The sequence below is a fragment of the Trachemys scripta genome, chromosome 1, assembly GCF_013100865.1.
Source record: "Trachemys scripta elegans isolate TJP31775 chromosome 1, CAS_Tse_1.0, whole genome shotgun sequence".
In the NCBI taxonomy this organism is placed as follows: domain Eukaryota; kingdom Metazoa; phylum Chordata; order Testudines; family Emydidae; genus Trachemys; species Trachemys scripta.
Window position 1 is genome coordinate 210,116,026 of NC_048298.1, and position 23,908 is coordinate 210,139,933.

The 23,908-nt window shown below is 41.8% G+C and overlaps 1 protein-coding gene across 2 annotated transcripts in view; it reads left to right on the top strand.

Moving 5' to 3' along the window:
* Window positions 1-23,908, top strand: part of MAP3K15 (mitogen-activated protein kinase kinase kinase 15) — a 164,132-nt gene that overhangs the window by 75,603 nt on the left and 64,621 nt on the right. For both annotated transcript variants that reach the window (XM_034755737.1, XM_034755728.1), the window contains exons 4-6: window positions 8,194-8,387; window positions 10,797-10,965; window positions 16,623-16,729. In XM_034755737.1, the coding sequence (XP_034611628.1) occupies window positions 8,194-8,387; window positions 10,797-10,965; window positions 16,623-16,729 (470 nt within the window). The remainder of the gene's footprint in view (window positions 1-8,193; window positions 8,388-10,796; window positions 10,966-16,622; window positions 16,730-23,908) is intronic.

Sequence of the window (23,908 nt, forward strand, 5' to 3'; positions counted from 1 at the left end):
AATCTTGCATTGAGTTTGAAATGACTTTTCACTCTCTTCCATATCAGGCTATATGCTTAATGTTAGAGGTGTTTTAGAGGAAGGCTTTTTACACCCATCTTATTTGCAGTTTATCTATGGATATCTTAAAAGATGCTTGGCTTCCAATAATAGATATCTTCTTCCCCCTTGACTCCAAAAACTGTAAATAAAATGGGGGAGGGAAGGAAAAAAAAAAAGCCACGATCGCAAGTGGCGGCAGCTCTAGCACTGCTTCATTCTATGGCGGCAATTTGGCGACAGGTCCTTCGCTTGGAGAGGGAGTGACGGCCCCGCCACTGAATTGCCACCGGACGTGCTGCCCCCCTCTTCATTGGCCGCCCCAGGTACCTGCTTGCTATGCTGGTGCCTGGAGCCGGCCCTGGGTGAGGGAAGGCTTTTGGAAGCCTTGTTTATTTGGAAATTGCCGTGTTTGTTGATGACTGTGGATTGATAGGCCCTTCATGTGAGGACTCTTCATTTTTTTACTGAGAGCTGAACGTGGAAACCCATGTTTCATTGATGGACAGATATAGCTCTCTCCCACCTGCCTCCCCCCAAAATCTTTTGACGTTGTGACCTTTTCTTCTGGAGAGAGACCTTGCCACTGTAATCTGTGTCTTTGTCATCTATAAAGACAATTTTTTAAATTTCAGTATTTTTTTGTTATGGTATTAGTATTAACAATGTGCTCTATTGAGGGCTATATTTGAAAACCACTTATAATTTGTAACTCTTGCAGAATGCAGTAGCACAGATTCATTGAGTCCTGTAATATGCACTGTCCATCTGTTAACCAGTGAACATGCTTCAAATACTTTTGTTTGATTTTGAAAACCTTAAATAATACAGGACTAATTCACTGGGGAGGGAAAGGGACATGTTTTCATCTTGATTCCTTTATGTCAATAGAGATTAGTTGGTTTGGAATTACTGGCTGTCCCGAGGCACGTATTTGAGAAGATGGGAGGGAGGGTCAATGTTTTTGCGGTCTTGTAGCTTTGGAAAGGCCTTAACCTATAGGTTATTTTTTCACTGGGGAAAAAAGAAGTTAAAATCCTAATGAAGGCAGGGCCGACAACTGTGACTTTAACACTAGTGAGCCGCTACTATTAAATCCCTGGTTCCCTGTAGACTTTAACTTGACCTGTTAATTCATGTGATCATAGGTGCTGGAACCTCTGGCTTGATGTGGTTTCCATCATGTACAGGGTTTACAGTTTGGTTCAATGGCTCTCAGCACCCCCACTATACACATTGTTCCAACACCCCTGCAGGAGATGACTGTGGCTGCCTAGTTGCCATTAGGATTTTAATTCTAGCTACATAACTAGAGTGAGTGAGTTAATAACCCCCCTTTTTGTTCTTCACTGAAGATACACCCACATTGTGCCAAAATATAGCAACGGCATCCTTCCAGCAAAAGATTGTAAAACTTATTATTGTTTAGAGGTGGATTTTGGGGTTCATTTCACTGATGATTCTGATATCTCCTTCTTGAGCTGAGTTGTCTTTGTTTAGATTGTTGTTTTTAGTTATATTCTGGTAGGCCACCTACATACCTCAATTGAAATAATAAATTTTAATTTCTATCATGTTTTTAAAAGTGCTATGAAAAATTGATGTATAAATACTAAGAATTATTCCTTAAATCAGTGTATAAGTGCAAGAAAATTATTTCCTTATAGTACACTTACACTGTAATTGAATAATAATTCTGTACTTATTCCTTAACAACTTTATTTTAAGTTCTTAAAATGTATCATTTCTAACTGCGAATACTTATTTTGCTTGTATTTTAGATTAGAAATATTTCAAACTAATTCAGATAGCTAATAACTTTAGATTATCTAAATGTTGCTATACAGGTATTAATACCTTGTGTGGGTATTAATTTTATTTATCTCGCACAAGTAGAGCTGTAAGTTTGGCAGGCAGATACTGGTCCTGTTTGAATCGCTGAGTAATAGCACATGCATTTGCTGCACATGTGGCAAAAAAGTTAGATTCACAAGACTGTTTCCTTTAGACTTTTACAAAGTACTCTCACTGATGCCAATAGGAGTTCCAGTTGGTGTAACAATCATAGAATATGGCTCCAGGATCAGCTCTTACACTAGTGAGCACTTACTTATGAATGGCAGTGAAGTGTTCACCTGCATGAATAAAATCTATATATCATAGGGCTGGAAAAGATTACTGGAATCATCTAGTTCATGCACCCGTGCTTTCTCTCTGTTACTCCCTCTACTTTCTTACTGAGTGTTTTCTTGAATACCTTCCATGATAGTGCTTCCCCTACTAGTTCGGGTAGTTGAAATTCCTGATTGTTCTAACTGCTAAGAAATTTCTTTCCTAATATCCAATTTGTATTTATTTTTTCATTTAATTTTAGGCCACTACAGCTTATTTTGCAATACATTTAAATACGAATTAAATCTCAAAAATGTTTTGCACAATAAAGCTATTACATCATTCTGTTTCTCGCTCTTCCTAAAACATCTTGCTGCTCTTCACTTCCTCTCTACTAAACAACTTCTGCATTTCACTGACTGGTGAAATGATGATTCTCTGCTGCATAGAGGGCAATTTCCTGCTCACGTTACTAATGCAAGTAATTCTATTAAAATCCGAAGGACCGTTCCTGTGATGAAAGTGAGGACATTGGGCCCATAGAAGAAAAATTCCCATTGACTTCAATGGGCTTTTGATCCGTCCTATAACTTATAAAATGGCATGGGGTCATTTGCAGTAAAGGGGCTATGTAATGTAAAACATTCAACATCATTGCGCTTCTGGTAGCAATAATGAGAGTAATCAGAGTTTAAATCGTTTCTGATTTGATATGTCACCAACTTAGGTTCCAATCCTGCAACTGACTCCATGCAAGTGGACCCCTGCACTCATGCATCTAGTTACAGGACCAGGATACTGTTTGTCAAGGTGGAATGTTTCCCTTAGGTCATATAAGCATATGACCTGAGTTTGAGTCTGGATTTTTTAAATATATTTTCTATAGAAACAAAATAAAGTCGAACTATTGTAGTTCCTCAAACCACCCCTTTGAATACAGTGGCATGTGTGTGCCATGCGTCTCACCTGTACTTAGTAACGCTTTTCGGTATTAACCAAGGTGTCCTGGTAAATCGCTGCCACCTGCTCACAACAGGAGCGAGCCTTGTCTCTGCCCACCACCCTCCCCCTTGGCAACACAAGTGCTCCCATCCAGGCTCCACAAGCTCCACTCTTTCCCAATGCAGGCTAGCAATTCACACGCCCCACTTTACTGCTTTCAAGTGCACAGTTTCTTGTCTTGTGGACACCCTCAGTTTACATGGATCTGCTGCCTCCGTGGAAGCAGTGTATCTCAGTTCACCGGTTTTGCCTCAGTTCAACACTCTTCTTAGGACAAGGTGTCTATACGTGTCTATAGTAAAAACAAATTTAAGTTTATTTAACAGAGCTTGAGAGAAAGATGCAAAATAAAAGCAAGTAAAAGGGTTTGGAAACATAATGTTACAGGTAAAAGAAAAACAAACTGCAAGCAATAGCCTATACTTATTAACAAGTTACCTTCCTAGACAGGAAAGTATTTCTCATCCAATGGTCCATCCTTGCAGCACTTGTCCAGTCCAGAAAGCTGGGATCCACCTTTCATGAGACGCTCCCAATGGCACAGTGCCTCTCCCATAATGAATAACACCTTTGCCCTTTCTTCTTCCCCTATACAGTTACCGACTGTTGTATCTTAGCCCAAGGGGGTCCCCTAACGAGAGACTTTTCTTGGGGGTTCTTTTGTCTTGGTAAACACTCAGGCCTGCATCTGGTCCAGACAGTAAATCCAGGGCTTGGATTGGATCCACGGATGGCCCTTGTTCTCATTGTTGATTGAGTCAGGTCTGAGACTCCTCCATCTCAAGTGGCAAGTTTCACTTTCAACTATTTTGGAATACAATAGCCTACATGTTTCATAACTCTAAAATGGTTTCCCATACAAACACCTCACAATAATTATGACATTCAGCTAGTTCTTAGCTCTCAGCAGATACCACACATGATCCCCTTCAGTGAAATATTGAGAAGATGGTCAGACACAGGGGTAATATACCTGCCTGGGCATGTCTGTGTCACACTTACCCGGCAGCTCCAACTGAGTTTGGGTATGTAGCAGGGCACTGCAGAGCCCCTCTTTGCTCCTGCCCCTGCTGTGCTGACAAAGTCACTCGGAAACCCTGGGGTTCAGTAACCACTGGTGTCATTTATTTACAGGTTAGGCTCCCACCATCTTTTCACCATACACAGCTTGGGTTCTAGAGTCTTCACCCAGGAAGGAGGAGCTATCACCCTGCTTCCATTCCCTCCCACCTCCCTCCCAGCCTTTTAGATAGCTCCAGGCTAAGTGGGCAGGCAGCTGTCTTCCATTCACCAATTAGATGCAGGTTTTCTCTAGCCAGCTCCAATGTACTTCCCTTCATGGGAGTTGGCATGACAGAGGGATGAGTCAGCAGGCTGTGAACAGGCAGCTTCTTAAATGAAAGTATTGTTTAATTTTGACAGCAGGGACAAAGCATTTAGAGGCCAAGGTATTAAAACAGTCTATACACATGTCTATCTTTCTAACCCCAGATGATAGCCTAGGTAGGCCTAACTGTCTGTTGCTCACAAAAAACCTATTCCTTCTCTTAAGAGAGAGAGCCCTTTAAAACCCTGCTATACTCCTTTGTTCTTCTGTATTCCTTAGGTTTTGGCCCTTCTGGTCAAAACTAGTTTTGCAGGGTAGTTGGGCAGGAGGTAAACTCTTCAAGGCTGAGAGTTTGGACATTGTCACTTAACAACCCTCAAGAGTTTGCTGAGGAATGGCTTATCTTCAGCCATTCTTTTCACAATCTGCTTTTTTTCTTACAGCATCCTGTTAAACTAAACCAATATATTCATACAGTAAACATTGCGATAACCAGATCAACATATATTATTCATAAATTATTAGAGAGAAGCTCCAATTCTGTCATAATGATCTAAGCCAATCACAAATTTTGGGGAGCCTGGCTGATGATTTATTAACACTTGGGGTTGGCAATACTACATAAGTTGCTTAAGAGGTCATTGGCGGCTTATTCCTCACTTAGAATATCAGTAATTTCTTTGTGACATTAGAATAATTTTCCACAGTGGCTAACTTTGATGAGTCAGAGGGTTTTCTTTAGGTAAGGAATAGGCAACTAGGGCAGAGACCTTCTAAGGAATAAAGATGATGTTTTCAGACATCTGTGGTTCATAATAAAAACAATATAAAGGAAGTAGATAAACAGAATTGTTTCTAAATAGTGAAGATTCGATGCAATCTTTTAGAAATTTCAGTCCACATATTATACTGCGTGGGGTGTTTGAATTTTATTTAGTGCATGCATATGTTAAACGGAAAAGAGAAGAGTCAGGAAACGGTTGATCATTAGCCATGAGGTAGCACAGTAAATACTAGGCTTTGATGGGTATCCCCTACATACTAAGGTTTCTTCTGCCAGGAGGTAGCCTACCTCTTTTTGTATAAAACTGATGGCTTACGTTGGCAGCTGAATGAACTGATAATGTGGCTGTGCATCACAAACTTATGGGGCTAAATTTTCAGCTGAAGTCCCACTGCTTGCCCCTCTAGAACTCTTCACATAAGATAATGTGTTTAAATACAGATAGGCCTAAATTTCTGCATTAAAAATAGGTGCTTCTGCATTGTGGATGAAAATTTGTGGAAACATGGGGTGCAAAAATCCAAGAGGAGGCAGGGGAAATGAATAAAATGGTTAAATGTTGTCCAAACAGGTGTATTGCACTATTCCACACAGGTAACTTTGAGAAACATCTCTGAAGGTTGGTTGTGAAATTTAAAGTTTTTCTTCTCCCAGCAAATAACTAGTTTTCATTCCTGTTACAAATTGTAGCCATAAGAAAATTATATGGACTATCAAAGCTGATCTTCACCTTCTCCCCCAGAACTAACAGCTCATGGCTTGTTTGAAATTTAAAACCAAAATTCATACTCAAGGAGTATTATTGACCTAAAGTGTTTGTCTTTAGAGGTTTGAGGGGCTGGTGCAGACTTGCTTTCTCATGAGGTCACAACGTTCCATGCCAAAGACAGCCTTAAAAATAATAATAGAAAAAAGCAAAACTAATTTTTTTGCAAAATGTACACTGAGCAACTTGACATGCTAGTTGCTTGAGTTGAGCTTGATTTAAGTAGCTAGTTTTGGGGAGGCGGGTGGTAGAAAATAAAGATAGCAGTGCGACCGATGATCACAGTGTTAAAAATGTGAATACTGTACTGTGTGATGACATTTAGTTCAAGTACAGTCACTAGGAATGTGGTATTATTTTTATTAGAAATGATGGATCTTTTATAGTTTGGGATGATAACTCAAATAGAGGGGCAAAAGGGTCACTGTGCCTCAGTTACTTCCTCTTTCTCTGCCTTTGGGGTAACCACATGCCTGAAATGAGGGTTCCAAGTGAAAAATCTCCCCTACTAGTGACTGATTTATTGGCATGCAACAAAATCTGTTCAGCTCTCCACTCTTGTATCAGGGCTTCTTAGTCCTTCCTTTCCAGGGCTGTGCTAGTATCCCCTCTTTCTTTCACAGCAGCTGCCAGTCTACTGCAGGCGGCTGTCTTTCTGCCAGTCCGTGGAGCAGTCCACACAAGGTCTTTCCCAGTCTATGGCACCTCTCAGACTCAGCTGAGAGCATTGGTTTATATAGCCCTGCCTGTCAGCCACATGCTTCTTTCTAAATGCATCTGCACTGATTGCAAACAGCTGTGGCCCTTCCGTGGGGTGGGCCGGGAAGGCAGCACAAGGGTTAATCCTATTCCCTGCTGGACTGGGGGATGAGATCTGTGCAGCTGGTCACAAACGGCAACAGTTTTCCTAATTTATTTCTCTTCAGGTCTAGTGCCTGATTCCTTCACCCTTAATAATATATATATTCCTCCCATACGTGAGAAGTCCCGCTGAAGTTAATTTTGCCAACACTTTTATTCTCTGCAAGTCTCACAATATTTGATAGTGTTTTTAAAGCCACAGCTCCTGGAGTCATGAATCTCAGCTCCCCTCTGGCCCCCCCTCTTTTTTTTTTTTTTTTTTTTAAGTAAGTTTTCAGCCCTCATGGTTGCAGTGGATACATAGGTTGCAAATATGAACCCTGAAGTCTCAGAAACCAGAAAGCAAATAGAATGTTAAATTATTATTTAAAACCTCCTGATTTTGGGGGGCCTGAGTCATAATTTTTGAATGCTTGGGGTTGGCGATACTGAGCTGGGCCTCTCATTCTGGAATGCAGTAAGGTCTCTGGGTCTTAAAATATTAAGTATGGTCCTCTTATCCTTGTTACTTCCATCTCCCCTCTTCTCCCCTTCCCTCCTCTACAGAGAGCCTTCTACCTGCTTCCTCCAACAGTAGCTAATCCCTTATTCTTCTTTGACTACAGTGACTGCTTCCCAGCAACTGCTTCCTTCTGTAGTGCCTTCTCAATATGGGTCAGATCAAAAACCCAACAAAGTGTTATATATATGAAATGTGTCTTTTCAGTTATAAGAATGCTACTGCCAGTCCCCTTTTATTATGTTGTCATTGGACTGATCTACTGAATAACAGTGACAATATCGTGACAGCTGTCACCCTACACAATTTGTCTTACCCACATTCAGAATATTTAATTAAAAATGTCAGTTAATTTTTAAGTTACCTTAGTTATTTTTATTTAGTTGTATTATTTAAATTCTAAAGTTCTGGTGACACCACCGTGACATCCCGAGGGCTGCTGCTTTTTAAACAAACAAAAATGTATACTGTACAGTCAACTTGGATGTTTTTTAAAAAATCTGGATTTCCAGTTAAGCATATATTTACATAAAGACTTAATTCTTCCCTCAAGAAAGCAACTCCTACTGAAGTCAATAGAAGCTGTGGTCCTTTTGGCATGCCTGAAAATCAGGCCCAAAGTGTCTCAAGTTGAGCATCCAAAAGTGGAGGCATGCAAAATTAGTGAACACTTGTGCAAACCTAGCTGCCCGTTATTTGCTCTTAAGGAATTTAATCAAAAGATTCAGAATGAGATCACTCCATCCAATTTGAGTGTGCAGTGCTTCCATTTGCTATCTGAATGTGTTTGCTTTTCCTTCTAGGCTTCCAGTGGGAATTACTATTTTATTCCATACATTGTAACACCTGGTGCTGATTATTTTTGCTGTGAAAGTGATGCCTTGCGAAGGGCCTCTGAGTACATGCAGCCTAACTGGGACAATATCCTGGGACCGCTCTGTGTTCCACTGATGGACAGGTTTATCTGTCTTCTGAAGGACATTCACGTTACATCATGGTAATTTTGCCACGTTTACACTTCCTGCCCGTGGATATTTTTTCCTACTCTGCAAGAGGTTTCAGAATCCCTACCAAGGTTCAGTGTTCAGTGTGTTTAACCCTGTGTTAAAATAAATACCTTAATTTAATCTAAACTAAGCTATATTTCTGTCATGAAGCTGTTGTAGTAAACTAACCATTTTATGACAGCAGTGGATTGCATTTACTATCCAAAATATCAGTCAGCAGAGTCAGAACTGCGGACACAGCCCTTGGAAAAGAGAGGGTATAGAAAAGAAAATATAAAATATAGTGCATGGTGTTGTAATGAGAGAGACATACCTCAGCTTCTTTGTAAGTCTTGAAGCCAAAGACCATCTTTTCTCAGCACCAACTAAGTGTATGCATACAATATGGTATTAACTGTGGTCACACAGACTAGTGTTTTAACAGTTGAATTGCATAGTAATTGTAGAATGCTGCTCTGGGCCTCAGCTGTCCCATGGTGACTCCTGTTTACGGACACATCTTGATACCCCTTTGTTTACTAGGCACTGCCCGTTGTACCTCTTCTGCACTTTTCACATTCCCTTCCTCAGTCAAAATGTTGCATATTTTCTGTTTTATGCCATGCCCTCCTTCCTACTTCTGTTTCTATAGTGACAAGAAAGCTCCCATCTTACCGCATAGGTTCCATGCGCTGAGTAAACTACGTGATCATTATCACTTTTCAACTGTGCTTGTCATCAGGTTGTAGCACGGTCACAGGCAAACTCAGTTTGGATCCATACTCAGCATCATTTGAAACTGCAATGCAGCCTTAATTAAAACTCTGATTAGTACCTATCCTATGCTGCTGCTGTTGTTATTTATTATTTGAATTACTGTAGCAGCTATGAGCCCTAATCATGGGCCGGGACCCCATTATGCAAGGCTGTGAACAAAATAGAACAAAAAGACGGTCTCTGCCCCCAACGAGCTTACAGTCTATTTCAGTGTTGCTGAACTGCAGCCATACTGTTGAACAGAGTTGCCTTCATTCAGCTCAGGTTTAAGTTGGTGCATTTTTGTTTGTGACAGCTGCTATGAGGCACTCAGTTCCTACAGTGTCCTTTTGATGTATTTTTGCATTAATTTTAAAGTAACTGATTGATTATAAAATTATTATTTTGCTCCTCTATTTCTGATCCTGCCATTTACAGGCGTATTAATATGAAGGAGGGGCAGTAAAGATGAGGGTAATGTGACGCAGTCAATAAAGCTTTTGTTTATGTGGTTTCCTTTTTACATAAACTCTCTCCTAAAAAGTTTTAAAGAGTTAACTGTATAATTATAGAGTTAGTAAGCATGGTGGCAGAGAGATGTGAAGATACCTTTTGTCACTTGCCTCTACTGTGTAAGTTTTAATGAGACACATAGTCTAAGTCACTTTTGAAAATGGGACTCGGGCTTCTAAGTCACTTAGGTGACTTAGGGTAAAATTTTCAGATCACCTATGTCCGTTCTTATTAACGCAAGGAAAACTGATTAACATAAACCTGGAAACAGTGCATGAGAACTAGGAATGATAGTGTGCAACAAATTAGACGTGAGTTTGCAGTGACAGTAAAATAAATAAAATGAAAAAGCCTTCCATTGGCCATTTCTTCAGACCCTCACTGCATTATCTCATGAGAATACCTTGCAAGTGATGTATGTTGTGGATGTTAGTATCACAGTATTAGTGGATATTAAGAGAGAGCTTAATTTCCTCTTCTACATTTAGGATTTAGGATCTGAGCACTTGCAACTCCTTTTGGACAAGAAAAGCAGTTATATGTGCTCAGTACCTGTTAGGTTCTGGCTATTAATGACTAAGCTCTGGTCTTAGTAATTGCTCGCTACAAGTTTACGTTTCAAATAGACTGCATCTTTTTTTTTAACCTTCCTACATTGCAATATAAACTGATTTTTAGTGAAAAAAAGACATGACAGTTGTTACTGTGGCTTTTGCATGCCTCCTGTGTAATAGTATGCTTTATGTTCACTAAGTGAACTACAGCTAATCAGATAATGGATGGCTCTGGTTGGTTTATTTAATAAGAGCTGCTAGTCTCCATTACATACAAAGATGAGGGATTTTGTTTTATATTACTGTAGTCTCTTTGTTTAGCATGACACTTTCTGCTTGCTTCAGGATAAATGTGTAGATTAATGTGTTTATTTTGAACACTGTTCCTCTACTTTACTAGGTCTGGTAAATAATTAAAAAAATTAGAACTTGTAATTTAATAATGTCTCATATAAAATATTTCTTAAAAGTGTAAACTGAAAGGAATAGTTAACTTAAACCTCATTCCAATAAAGAAATATTAGTGCTGTTTTAATGTTGTAACCAAACCTCCATTTAGAAAATTCTAACACTTTATCTCTGTTTTTATTTCTTTAGTGCATATTGCAAGGAAACACTGTTGAATGATATTAGAAAAGCTAGAGACAAGTATCAAGGAGATGAACTAGCAAAGGAGCTGGCCAGGATTAAGCTCCGTATGGATAATACAGAAGTCCTGACTTCTGACATTGTCATAAACCTGCTTCTTTCTTATCGAGATATCCAGGTATATTATTGATGTGAAAGTAAGGAAGATTCTCTTTTTGAGTGGGTTTTACTCTTGTTTATTGTTGTTCTTGTTTATTGCCCATTTATTTGATAGCTTCTTGAATTTGGACCACTGTATTATTTTAGTTTCAAGTTAAATCTGGTTATATTGTGGTTTTAAAGTAGATTATTTCTTTTTCATCTATGAAAAAAAGAAGTGTATTTGGTTTTTAATTTTTAAATCCAAACTTTAAGCCTTTGGAAACTAAGAAAAAGAATTTGTTTTGATTTCAACATTTGCTACAAGAGCCCAGGTTTACTATGTTTCAGAATAGGTATAAAAAGGAATATTGTGTGTGTTTTAAAAACCTTACTCTCCACTCCTCTCCTCCCACCCCCGAAAAAACAACCTTTTGGATTTTTTAAAAAACTGTTTTTGGTAAAACAGGGCCTCTCTTATACTTATGAACTGTGCATCTTTGTGAGTGTCATTCCTTAAGACTTATTTTCACCAATCCTATAGAAATATAGGATTTGTTCTTCTGATATTAGCACTTTTGTTTCTTGTGTCCCTCCCTCAGGATACATCTACTCGGCAAATGAAGATGTGATTGCAGTGCGAATTGGCATACCCACTCTATCTTTAATCTAGCTGGCATGGGTACAATGGTAGTGAGGAAGTGGTGGCACAGGCTTCGGCACCCCAGTACAAGCCCGCTGGGTTGCTGACCCATGTCAGGGTCTGTGACCCCATGATTGTTACCCGCACTACCTACATTAAAGTTAGCATAGTTAGTCCTACCCACACTGCAATAATTCCTCTTCTCCTACCCCTCACCATTGTGGTGGGTGCTTTAAATTCTTATGGCAATCAACACCAGATGAGATCCCCTTCCTATGATAGGGACTGGAAACATCTGAACCTTTTTGGGAGGAAGGCGTACTCCTCAGCCACGCTTCAGTTTTAAATTACCAAGCCCTCATGGCAAAATATGATTATGTAAACTATTCAGAACTGAATGATTTTATTGAGCATATGTCCAAGCTGCATCGTGACCAATTTAAGGCCATCATTCAGGAGGGTCAGCTAGTAGCAAAGACAACGCTACAATCTGCCCTTGGTACAGCTGACACTCTGGCCAGCTGCATCTCGATTGTGGTGGTGATGCAGTATGCCTATTGGCTCCATCTGTTGGGCTTCCTGAAGGAGATACAGTCAACTGTTGAAGATCTTCCCTTTGAGGGCACTAAGCTCTTAGCAGAAAAGACCGATGCCTCTCTTCACACCTTGAAGGATTTTCAGGCCACTCTCCATTTGCTGGGCATCTACACGCCTGGACAGAAGAGAAAATATAGTCTGCAGCCCATCACAAGCCATGCACCTCCCAATACCCAGCTCAATGTTACTATGAGACCCAGAGAAAAAAAAAACTAAATTTTCAAGACATAAACCATCTGGCCCACAATCTTCCTCATCCCAGCCATCCACATCCAAACATCCATTTTGACGTGTTGGTCAAGGTGCCATTAGACCACTCCCCACAACTGCTACAACTGGCCACCGCTACCCACCCATTGGCCACTGACTGGCAGTGTTCTGCGGCACCTGGGAGCGCATAATATCAGACTAATGGGTACTCTATCCATTTTGCTTTCCTGCCCCCTCCACAATACCCTTTCCCATTTTTCTTCAGGGACGCTTCTCACAAGAGTTTGCTACAACAAGAGGTAGATCATCTACTCCAGTTAGGAACCATAGAACCGGTACCTCAACATCTTTGAGGCAAAGGGTTCTACTCTAACTTCCTAATACCCAAGAGGCAGGGAGGTTGGAGACCAATACTAGACCTCAGAGCTCTCAACAAGTTTGTCAAGGCTCAAAAATTCAAGATGGTCACTTGAGCAACTATCATTTTAGTGTTGGAACAGGGAGACTGGTTTTCAGCCTTTGACCTTCAGGACACGTATTTTCATATCTCACTCCTACCAACTCACAGATGATTTCTCAGATTCATTCTGGGACAAGACCACTACCACTACAGGGTACTCCCCTTCGGGCTATCATCGGCCCCAAGAGTATTTTCCAAGGTTCTCAGTGGTGACCACCCACTTGTGCTCCCAAGGGGTCATGATTTACTCTTTTCTGGACGATTGCCTCCTCAGAGTCCTGTCTCTCCAAGAGCTCACCAAGTCTCCAGAGCTGCAAAGATTTGTTTTCAGAACTGGGCCCACAGATCAATGCCCAGAAATCAACCCTCACTCCAGTGCAGCGCCTGGAATTCATAGGTGTTGACCTCGACTCGTTACAGGCCAGAGCTCTCCTACCTCAACACAGATTCCTCTCTCTGGCAACACACATAGAGACTGTTCAAAACAGCCCACAAATATCAGCCAGACACTGCCTACAGCTCTTGGGGCACATGGCAGCGGGCACAGCGGTGATACCACACACAAAGCTTCACATGCTGTGCCTTCTGATGTGTTTCAGCTCAGTTTACAGACCAAACAGGGACAGACTAGTCAAAGGCCGGTCACTACCCACCAGGGTCAAAATCTTCCTAGACTGGTGGAAAGATCCAATCAACATTTGCAAAAGGATCCCCTTCTCGCACCTCCGCCCATCATTGCTTCCCACCACTGATGCATCACTCATACGGGGGGAGGAGGGTGCACATCTAAATGGCCTTACAACACAAGGCAAATGGACACCCATGGAGATCTCCCTTCACATCAATCTCCTCAAGCAAAGGGCAGTCAGGAATGGCTGTGCCCACTGATCAAAGTATCACACACGAGAGTCCTAATGGACAACGTAGCCTGCATGTTCTACATAAATCAACAAGGGGGAGCCCGATCACCCTCCCTTTGCACAGAAGTGATGAGACTATGGTGTACCTCTCGTGACATCACACTGTCAGCAATCTACCCCCCAGGCACACACAGCTCAATAGCGGACAGTCTCAGTTGCAAATTCCCACATGACCGTGAGTGGGGAACTAGACCCAGTAGTACTTCACGATCTATTCAGGCGACCACGGACTTGTTTGCCACTTACCTGAACAAGAAATGCCCACCCTACTGTTCCAGAGCAGGGATAGGACAACTCTCCTTAGGCGATGCTCTCCTCCTCCCCTGGGATGGAGACCTTCTTTCCTCCTTTCCCTCTACTATCAAAGGTCCTGCTGAAAATAAAAAGAGACAAAGCACATGTCATTCTGATTGCTCTTATGTGGCCAAGTGTAGAGGGTCTGGACTCACCCCTGCGGCGCCTCCTGCTGGTCATCCAGGGAATTAGCTCTTCAGCCTCTGGAGCGCCTTCTGCAGGCCGGTGATCTGCCTGTCCTCTTCCTCAGGCTCCCGTGTCCCTCCCAGGACCCTGATGCCCCTTGCCCTGGGTGCTGCCTCCTGGCAGTACCCACACACGCTAGGTCTCCCCTCCCAGGGGAACCCCCACCCACCTAACCCCACCTTGCTTCAGCACTAGGCCACTGCCAGTCACCAACTAGCCCCCGCTCCCTGGGGCAGACTGCAGTATAGGCCACTCATCATCGGCAAGGTTGGGTTTGGACCTACTGCCTTGGCCTAGCCCTGGTCTGCCCTCTGCAACCCTCAGTACCCCTTGGCCTTCCGCTAGGCCGCAACCTGGGGCTATCCAGGCTGGAACTCCCCAGCTCCTCAGCCTTTCCCCAGCCCTGCTCCACTCAGGTACCCTGTCTAGCTCCCTGCAGCCAGGCCCTTCTCTCTCTGAAGGCAGAGAGAGACTCTACTGAGCTTCTGGCTCCCAGCCTTCTTATACAGGCCAGCTGGGGCCTGATTGGGGCATGGCCCAGCTGTGGCTACTTCCCCAATCAGCCCAGTAGCTTTTCCCTTTGCCCCAGCCCTCTGCCAGGGCTGTTTTAAACCCCTCAGGCAGGAGCAGGGTAGCCACCCTGCTACACCAAGACAGACCTGGTTTCCTTACCTGTCACAGCTCATGACACATCCGCCAATCTCTCTTCCAGTCATTCTGAACCTCCTCTCACAGAATAAAGGACATACCTTACATCCCAACCTGGCGATTCTCTGCCTGAAGGCATGGCTCCTTGTTTCAAACACGTAGAAAGCTCCTATTCGATAGAGGTGCAAGAGGTATTATTACACAGCAGAAAGTCCTCAACACAACAGACTTACCTGCAAAAATGGTCCAGGTTTCGGATTTGGTGTATTTGCCAACAAATCTCCCCAACATCTACGACTCTTCCACGCATCTTAGACTATGCACTGTCCGTGAAGGTTTGGGGCTCTCTCTATGCTCTCTGAATCTAGCTAGTGGCTATAACAGCCCTTCCACCATCCAGCGGAGAGGTACTCGGTGCTGTCGCACCTGACCACCAAAAGATTCCTCAAGGGTATAGTTAACCTCTTTCCACAACCTCGGCTTCCTACATCTACATGGGACTTAAACCTGGTACTGAAAGGATCGACTAGGCCTCCCTTCGAACCTATGGCCACCTGTTTGCTTACGTAGCTCTCAATGAAAACAGCATTCCTGGTAGTAATTACTTTGGCCAGGAGACTAGGGGAAATAGTGGCTCTGATGGCATATCCCCCCCATATTCTTTCGGGACAAGGTTACGCTCAGGCCACATCATTCTAAACCTCCCCGTTTCACATGAACCAATTGAGTAATCTTCCAACATTCTATCCCAAGCCTCACCGAGACAAGAGAGAGGCTATATTACACACGCTAGATACCAGGAGAGCCCTAGCCTTCTACCTGGACAGGACGAAGGCCTTCAGAGACTCCCCCAGGCTTTTCCTCTCCATTGCAGAAAGATCCAAGGGTTCAGCAATATCAGCCCAAAGACTTTCCAAGATGGTCTCAAAGTGTATCGGACAATGTTACCAAGTTCACAATATGACCCCTCTAGATACTGTTCGTACACGTTCCACAAGGTCTATCTCCTCATCCCTCATCTTCTTCAAGAACGTGCCTGTCTCAGAGATCTGCAGAGTGGCGACATGGGTGTCAATCCACTCCTTTGCAGAATATTATGCGATCACTGGGGACTCTGCCTCCCATGCCATCTTCGGCTCCATAATGCTGACGTCAACCCCAAAGTCCCAACCCTGCACTGGGATACTGCTCAGGAGACACCTACAGTGACACGTAGGGACACTACTCGAAGAAGTTACTCATCTTGTGCAGTAACGATGGTTCTTTGAGATGTGTGTCACTATGGGTGCTCCTGAACCCACTCTCTGCCCCTCTCCTTCAGAGTTCTTGTCAGTGACTCTGCAATAGAGAAGGAACTGAGGGGGGTTAGCCCGTGTGTGCTGACTACCCTTGTGGTGCAGCACGAGGAGAAACAGCGCGTGTGTGGGCCTCATGGACACTGCTACCGAAGTTCTCCAGTCAGCAGCACAGGGGCGCAAGCACACCTACAGTGGAGCACCCATAGGGCGATGCATCTCAAAGAACCATCGTTACTGCACAAGGTGAGTAACTACTTCTTGTGCACAACTACCTTGCTTGTTAATAAATGTGAGCTGTCTTTGTGCACACTGACCAGTAATTATTATTGTAACTAAATTGATTTACATTTCCAAATGAAGAGCCTGATCCAGCTTGGAGTTTGATCAAATGATTTGGTTTAGTGATATTTTCTTTGATTGTATTTTTTTTATTGCTATCAGGACTATAATGCTATGGTGAAGCTGGTGGAAACACTGGAAATGCTGCCTACCTGCGATCTGGCTGATCAGCACAACATTAAATTTCATTATGCATTTGCATTGAATCGGTAAGGATAACTGCTAGTTTTTTTGCATTCTCTATAGCTATATGTATATGCACATATTTAAAATGGATGTGCATATACTTGCATGTGTATGTGCGTGCATATATGTGTAACATCTTTCTCACTCACACCCACACCACTCGGGATGATATTCATGAAATAAATTACTTTGTTTGCAATAACCATGTGTTAATCCATTTGTGCCAGGACATTTGAAATCTCAGAGCAGCTTTCAAACAGCCCCCATTTGGTAAAAGTATAGCCTGCCCACAAGACTGGATAAAAGACCTGATTCAAAGCCCATTGAAGTCAATGGAAAAACTCCCATTGACTATAGTGGGCTTTGGATCAGGCCCAAATTCATTAAATGTTTGAGTTCTTGCTTATCCATGTTTCCTTTTTGCTAAATTGCTATGAGTTAAAGGTGAGTTATTAAAGTAATCAGTGATCAGTGGTAGTTGAACCATACATTGTATCTCCGGTTGAGGGAAGAAAAGCCCATTTGAGCCTGTCTGCTTTCATCCACTCGACCTCTCCTGAAGCGATAAAGATAAATGTTCTGTTTTCTCCCTGTATTCCTCTAGGCTGGTCTTTCCATAGCACTTATCTACAATGGCTACTGCGTTTTAAAATTATAGTAAGAAAGCTTTTAGCTTGTTTCTGTGGAAAATAGGTCTTGTCAAACAAGCCTCGTTTTACTCTTTGATGAGATTACTGGTTTGGTTGATAATAAAGTAACTGTATAAATGTAATATACTTAGATTATTGTAAGGCATTTGACTTAGGACAGCACAACATTCTTAAAACTTTCCCAGAATGTAACCTTTTGGCTGAAATTTTCCATTTTTGGTGCCTGCCTCACTGTACTTTTATGTATGTGTGAGAGTTTCAGCAAAAGGGATTCAGGCTTTCTGAGAATGAAGCTTATCAAAACTGTCTCCCCCGCCATTAATTTTTGGTGACTTTTTGAACACCTTTATTGACTTGAGAATTTGATGTAGGAAATTGAAATTGGTCAGAGAGCTAGTCCTGGGGCCAGAAAAATGCTTTTCATTGTCTCTGAAAATTTGTCTAGGTCTGACCAGTTATGAGCTGCAAAAAGCTGCCATTTGCACATGTGCAGTAGAGTTGATTAATTAGTCATGTTTGTTACGGTAGCGCCTTAGGGCCAACCAAGAATGAGGCTCCTTGTGTTAGGCACTGTACTAACACAGAGCAGTAGACAACCCCTGCTTAAAGTCTAAATAGACAACAGAGACACAGGGTGTAGACACAAGCAGAGTTAACAGTGGGATTGCAGCAAATGTCATGTTAGTTCCACAATTTATTTTATTTATTTATTCATTTATTGTGGGTTTAGTTAGGAGAGGATGAGCTGAAGGGAAGAGGAAGGGGATAGAGAGGAAAAAGGAGAGGAGGGGGAAAGGGGCATGTATGGAGTGAATCTAAGGTGACGAGAGTGGGGATATATCTACATTTCAAGCTGGAAGTGTCAGTTCCAGTTTGAGGAGACTTACCCATGCTAGCTGTGATCAGATGAGTTCACTAACTTGATACAGTGTAGCCGCAACAACATGAACAGTGAGAGCGTCTAACCACCCTGAATATGTTCCCGTTCGACACATTAGGCACATACTTCAGATGGCTAGTCACTCCCACTGCTCATACTACCGTGGCTACACTCAATCATAGCTACCACAGCTATGTCACCTCCAGCTTAAAGTGTAGACATACCTTGGGAGGGAATTGGGGGCAGGGAATTGGGGCGAGTAGCTATCAGTACAGGGCAGAGTTAGTTATTAGTTACAAATAACAACTAATCATACAAGTATGATTCACTATTATTATTATTAGTTATTAGTGGTGTGATTAGTTATTGTATGATTAGTTCTATTAGTGCCACTAAATCTCATGCATCTTTTTGAAGATATTGATGGAATTAGAGTTCTGTAAAAGACACATGCAAAATAATCTGCACCTGTTCTCCTCATCAACATATGCTGCATTGAGTTACCAGACTACTTGAGTATGGTATTCTTATGTTCTTTTGGAAATACTTAGGAAATGTATTATGGTAAATAGTTTCCTAGAAATGAACAACTAATTTTCCAACAGTGAGAACACAAAAGTACTCTCTCTTGTTTATAGATTTTTGGTCCAATCAAAGAGTAATCTTTTTAAATTACTTCCCTTCAGCAATTTTCAAAGTATATTTGCTACTTGATGCATTGTTTTGGACTTGAAAATATTTTTAGATCAGGTCTATTCATATATCTGGTCATCCTAAAAACTTAATTGTTAACTTTTTCTACAGAGTGCTTGTGCTATTAACTTTCTGGTTTTATTATTCCTGTTTTATTGAATTTTGTTAGTATTCACAAGAATACAAAATGATAAAGTTATACCTAAGATATTGACTCTTGCCTTGCAAAACAGGGTAAAGTTTACCCAGAATTACAATGAAGTGCAGCAGGAATAACATGCATCATAAGTAATAACAGAATAACTGATTGTAGGAACCTGAGCATACCAAATGTCAGACACTGCTGAATCTAATAATTAATATTTCACATCAATTATACCACAATTCTAATCATAATCAGCAGACTATCTCATTCATTAATTTCCTCTTGTTCTGTTTTAATTAAGTTATTGTTGGCAGTTAATTTCATTTAGTCTTTTCAGTTAGATGGTTGGGCTGTGCTACAAAGAGCTAGAGATATGGCACTCAAATGGTAGGGAATCATTTCTGGGGGTGTGGACTCTCCAAATTATGTGGAGAGAGGGCAGAGAATTGCATACACATTTATGGCACTATTCTAAATAATAGATTATGATAATTCCTCAAGTGTAGGTTCTGTGGTAGGATAGTTATCTGTCACATTGGTCTCAACTGGGGACTTAACTTTGGAGCACAGAACACATATTATCAGGGACTCTTCTCTTTGCTTCATCTTATTTAATGTAAGGTCAGTGACTAATAAAATTTCTAACTACTATGATGTAATTGTAAGGATGATGTATAGCTGAGGATCTGTGGAGCAGATTCCTGGGTGAAAAATAGCTGGGGTGTACAGGTTGTACTGTGGCGCTTTGTCTGGGTTGGCACTGGAGTTGCCTAGACCTATTGTACACCGGACCCTTGCTAGAACGCGGGATTTGGGATCCAAGTGCGGTACCGCGTTAATGCGGGGACCGCGTTAAAATAAATTGCAATTAAAGTAATTAAATTTGGGATCCATGGCCGCGACCGCGTTATTTGCGAATTCATGCTATATAGACGCGTGTTATAGCGAGGGTCCGGTGTATTATGTGATTATGTGGACATGGCTTCATGGCTGACTCAGGGTTTCATGACAATCATGGGTCTGTCCCAAGTGATTTCAGGTTCTAGGAATAGAAGTAGGTATGCTCTGAACCTTAGTATAGTTTTGTGTTTAAGGAGGGTGAAGATTATATTTTGTAATACTCCTAGTGTTTGAGCTCAGGGCTCACCTTTAAAGAAATAATGTCCTCTGCCTCATTGGGGATAGTCTGCCAAAACAGATTTATGAATCCATTTGGATTTCATATTTCTCTAAGGGAGAATGCCTAGCATTCAATGGTTGTAAAGTGAATCTGTCTTAGTCTGGTATGATGATACAACCACACTTTGTTCTCTGCCATCAATACAGTGGTACCTAAGCAATCCTCCCATTGTATGTTCTCATGAGTCATGTGTCTGCCTCAGATTGAAATTGTTTGCACAAGTTGACCCAAAATGGTTGTCATTTCAGAGAACAAGTTTAGGAAAAACTTGTGTTTCTTTTGACTGTGTTAAAAAAAATTCTGTTAAGCTTTTCTTTGAAAAGCTCTAGGACTTCCATGCCTTGGAGCCAGGGACCTGAAATTTGGTAGGGGGCCTTTGTATCAGGAAATTCCACTCACATTTGGCCAATTTATAAGCTTTAGAAAAATTGCAGTATGCACATGCTTAGTGGAGACTTCTTAGGTTTTAACAGCTGAATTTCCCAGAACTCCATCAACTCTGGGCATGCGATAGCCTGGGGCTGAGCAGGACTTTCCCTGCAATTGCAGGTCTTTGTGTCTGCAGGCTGTGCTGAGCCTGGGCACCTGAAATGAGACACTGGATACTGTCTCTCCTGTGCTGTCAATGCAGTGCAGAGGGGGAAAGAGCTGAACCTGCTAGCGGGGAGTAGATTGAGCAAGGTTGATAGAAAACTCGGACTGAAAGCTGAAGCTGTCAAAGGAAACAGGGAAACTGGGGGACTGGTCTTCACGGAAAAGTTACGTCAGCCCAGTTACGCCACTCAGGGATGGGCAAAATCCACACCCCAGAGCTACCTCGTTAATTTGATCTAATGCACAGTGTAGACAGTGCTAGGTCGATGGAAGAATTCTTCTCTCAACTGAGCAACTGTCTCTTGGGGAAGTGGAATAACTACAGCAACAGAAGAACCCCTCCTGTCGCTGTAGTGAGTATTTACACCAAAGTGCTACAATGGTGCAGCTGCAGCTGTGCTGCTGTAGTGTTTTATATGTAGACATAGCCTGGACTGGGCTGGAGGAATGACTGGGGCTGTGAGCAGGCAGACCAGGACTGGCTGGACAAGGAAACTGGGACTGGGAACTGAGAGGAGGGGGAACTGATATCAGATTGGGTTGGGGGGAGGAGGAGACTGGGACTGAGAATCAGTGGGGCCAGGGATAGGAGATGAGTGGAAGGGAGACAGGTTTGATGAGGAGACAAGTGTGGGCATAGAACTGGGCCTGGCTGAGTAAAGAGAATGCAACAGAGAGCAGGAGGGGGATGGGGACACTGAGATTGGCTGAGAAACCCAGGAAGAGAGACTGTGATAGGGAATTTGGGTGAGGATTGGGTAGGGAGGGGGTTGTCTAGAGGCCAAGGTAGAGCTTTAACTTGCCTGTAATTAGCTTAATGCTAGGAGAATAATTTAAATGGCTCATTAGTTTGGCTCTTTGTTGTTTTACTTACTGCAGAGTTTGTCTGAATATTAATAAAGTCTAATTTTTCACTATCAGCTAGAATGTTAATGTTATAGCTGTCCATTGGTGATTTAGAGTTTAGTCACATCAACTAAAAATGATTTAATTAATATTTTGAAGAGGTCCTTGTAGACTAAACCAGGACAGTCCAAATATTGCTCAAGTGATGGCTGCATTGGCCACTTTCACAGCACCTAAGGGCTACTTCTGATTTTTTCATAAAACAGAGCAGACTATAGCTACCTTAAAACCCAATTCAACCCTCGCATAAGGCCTAAGGTGGAGATATTACAGCTCCTGCTATTCAACATTCTGGTGTGTGTGATTTCTTTTTAGCCCCCAGCCAGTTCCATCTTGACTCATATTAAAGATGAGGGAGAATGCAATCATCACTGGTTATTAACAATGAACTAGCATACAAAGAACAAGCTATTAGCAAGTGATGGGAATAACATGCTGCAAGGGATTCATTAGTAAATAACTAGTTATTATTGGTAATGAAAGCCATAGGAAATTATTCTCCTTGAAAAGGAATAAGTGTTTTAAAATGTAGTTCTGTAAAAATGGCATCATGGGGGTATGCGGTTTATTATATGTCAGTGATTTGCATCTGACATTTCAGAATTTCAAGAAAAAATGTTTTTTCCTAACTAGAGCCCTGCAAGTTCAACCTACAATCTGAAAGTCAAGCTGAGTTCTCATCACCTTGTGTGTTATCACCAGTATTAAAGGATCTGCAGGCCAAATTATGCCCTTATTGACACATATATATAACCCCATTAGCCTTCAGTGGGATCAGTATTGTGTTTTTAATGAAAAAGTATGTGGAATACCACTAAATTATCTGCTGTAAATTATTCTAGGCCTATTTCTTGCTGTAGATTTTAATATACTTAGTTATACTTTGGATTATCCATCTGTATTTATAAACTGTGCAAATCTGATATGGAGTAACTGAGAGGCAATAAATATTGTAATGCTGTGATGCCATTTTTTCAGCAGTCATTATCAGACCTCATCCTCATTTTAAGACTGCTTTGATATGCATATTGATTATTTTTTATTAGTGCAAGTAAGTGTTCCAGAATGTATTAAGTCACAGTAAACAGTAAGTGCTGCTTTTGAATGCCAACTACTTTATGAATGGTTGTATTTATATTTATTATGTATTAAACTACCTCATGTTCTCATTACTCTGCAATATGACACTGAGGTCATGTTTATAATGATAACATGCATAGTAGACTGTTTGACAGCTGTTTGAAGCCTGAAATAATCAGTCAGAACAAAATACTGGCTTGAATGGATGCCATGAAAACCGGGTCAACCTAACTGCCAGCCCTGATCTGTGGGGGGAAAAAATCTGTTGCCTCCTTCCACTGATATTCAGTATGTCTTGTCTAACAACCAAAATGGTAGGTAGTAATTCCAGTCTGGTGGGGATAGCAAAGATGGAGAAAATATTTTATGTCCTGTATGAGCAGACAAATAGAGACAAGATGAAATTAAAGATAAAGGAAACCAAAGGGGCCCCCCCATGAGCAACTTTTCTTTTGGTTGAATTAGGGCCCTTCTATAATCCAGTCTCTCTTCCAGAATAAGAGTATTCTATCTACCTGCCTAATCATGGTGCAAACTAGGGCTTTGGAGCTGTGCTCCAGCTCCACTCCTGCTTCAGGCAATAACCTGCTGCTCCACTCCAAAGCCCCAAACAGGAGGCATACAGGGCAAAATATCAATAAAGGTCCAGACCAAAACTGATAACATCACTGTTGTTTACAAAGTAGCAAATGCTACCACTGGCCTAATCTCGGACAGCCAAATCCTGGCCCCACTGAAGTTAATGACAAGACTCCTGTTGACTTCAGTGGGGTAAGAATGTGGCTCACGGTGTGTAGCTCTGACTTGTCAATCATGCTAGTGTTCCAGCGGGGATGAAACCAGGCTGGAAATGGTCAAGGAGGCTGTTTTTGGAGATATGGTGAGAGTGATGACAGCACAGTTACTGGAAATGAAGACTACAGGGAAGGTTTTATGTGAAGAGTGACGCCTTAAGGGCATAAAAGAAAAATAGTAGTGTATGCTTAGTGGTTTGCTTGTTGCTGTGATGCAAAGGACAGGGTGGTAGATGAGAGGGATTGGGTGTGAAGATGATACCTTGCGTGGGTTTTGAGC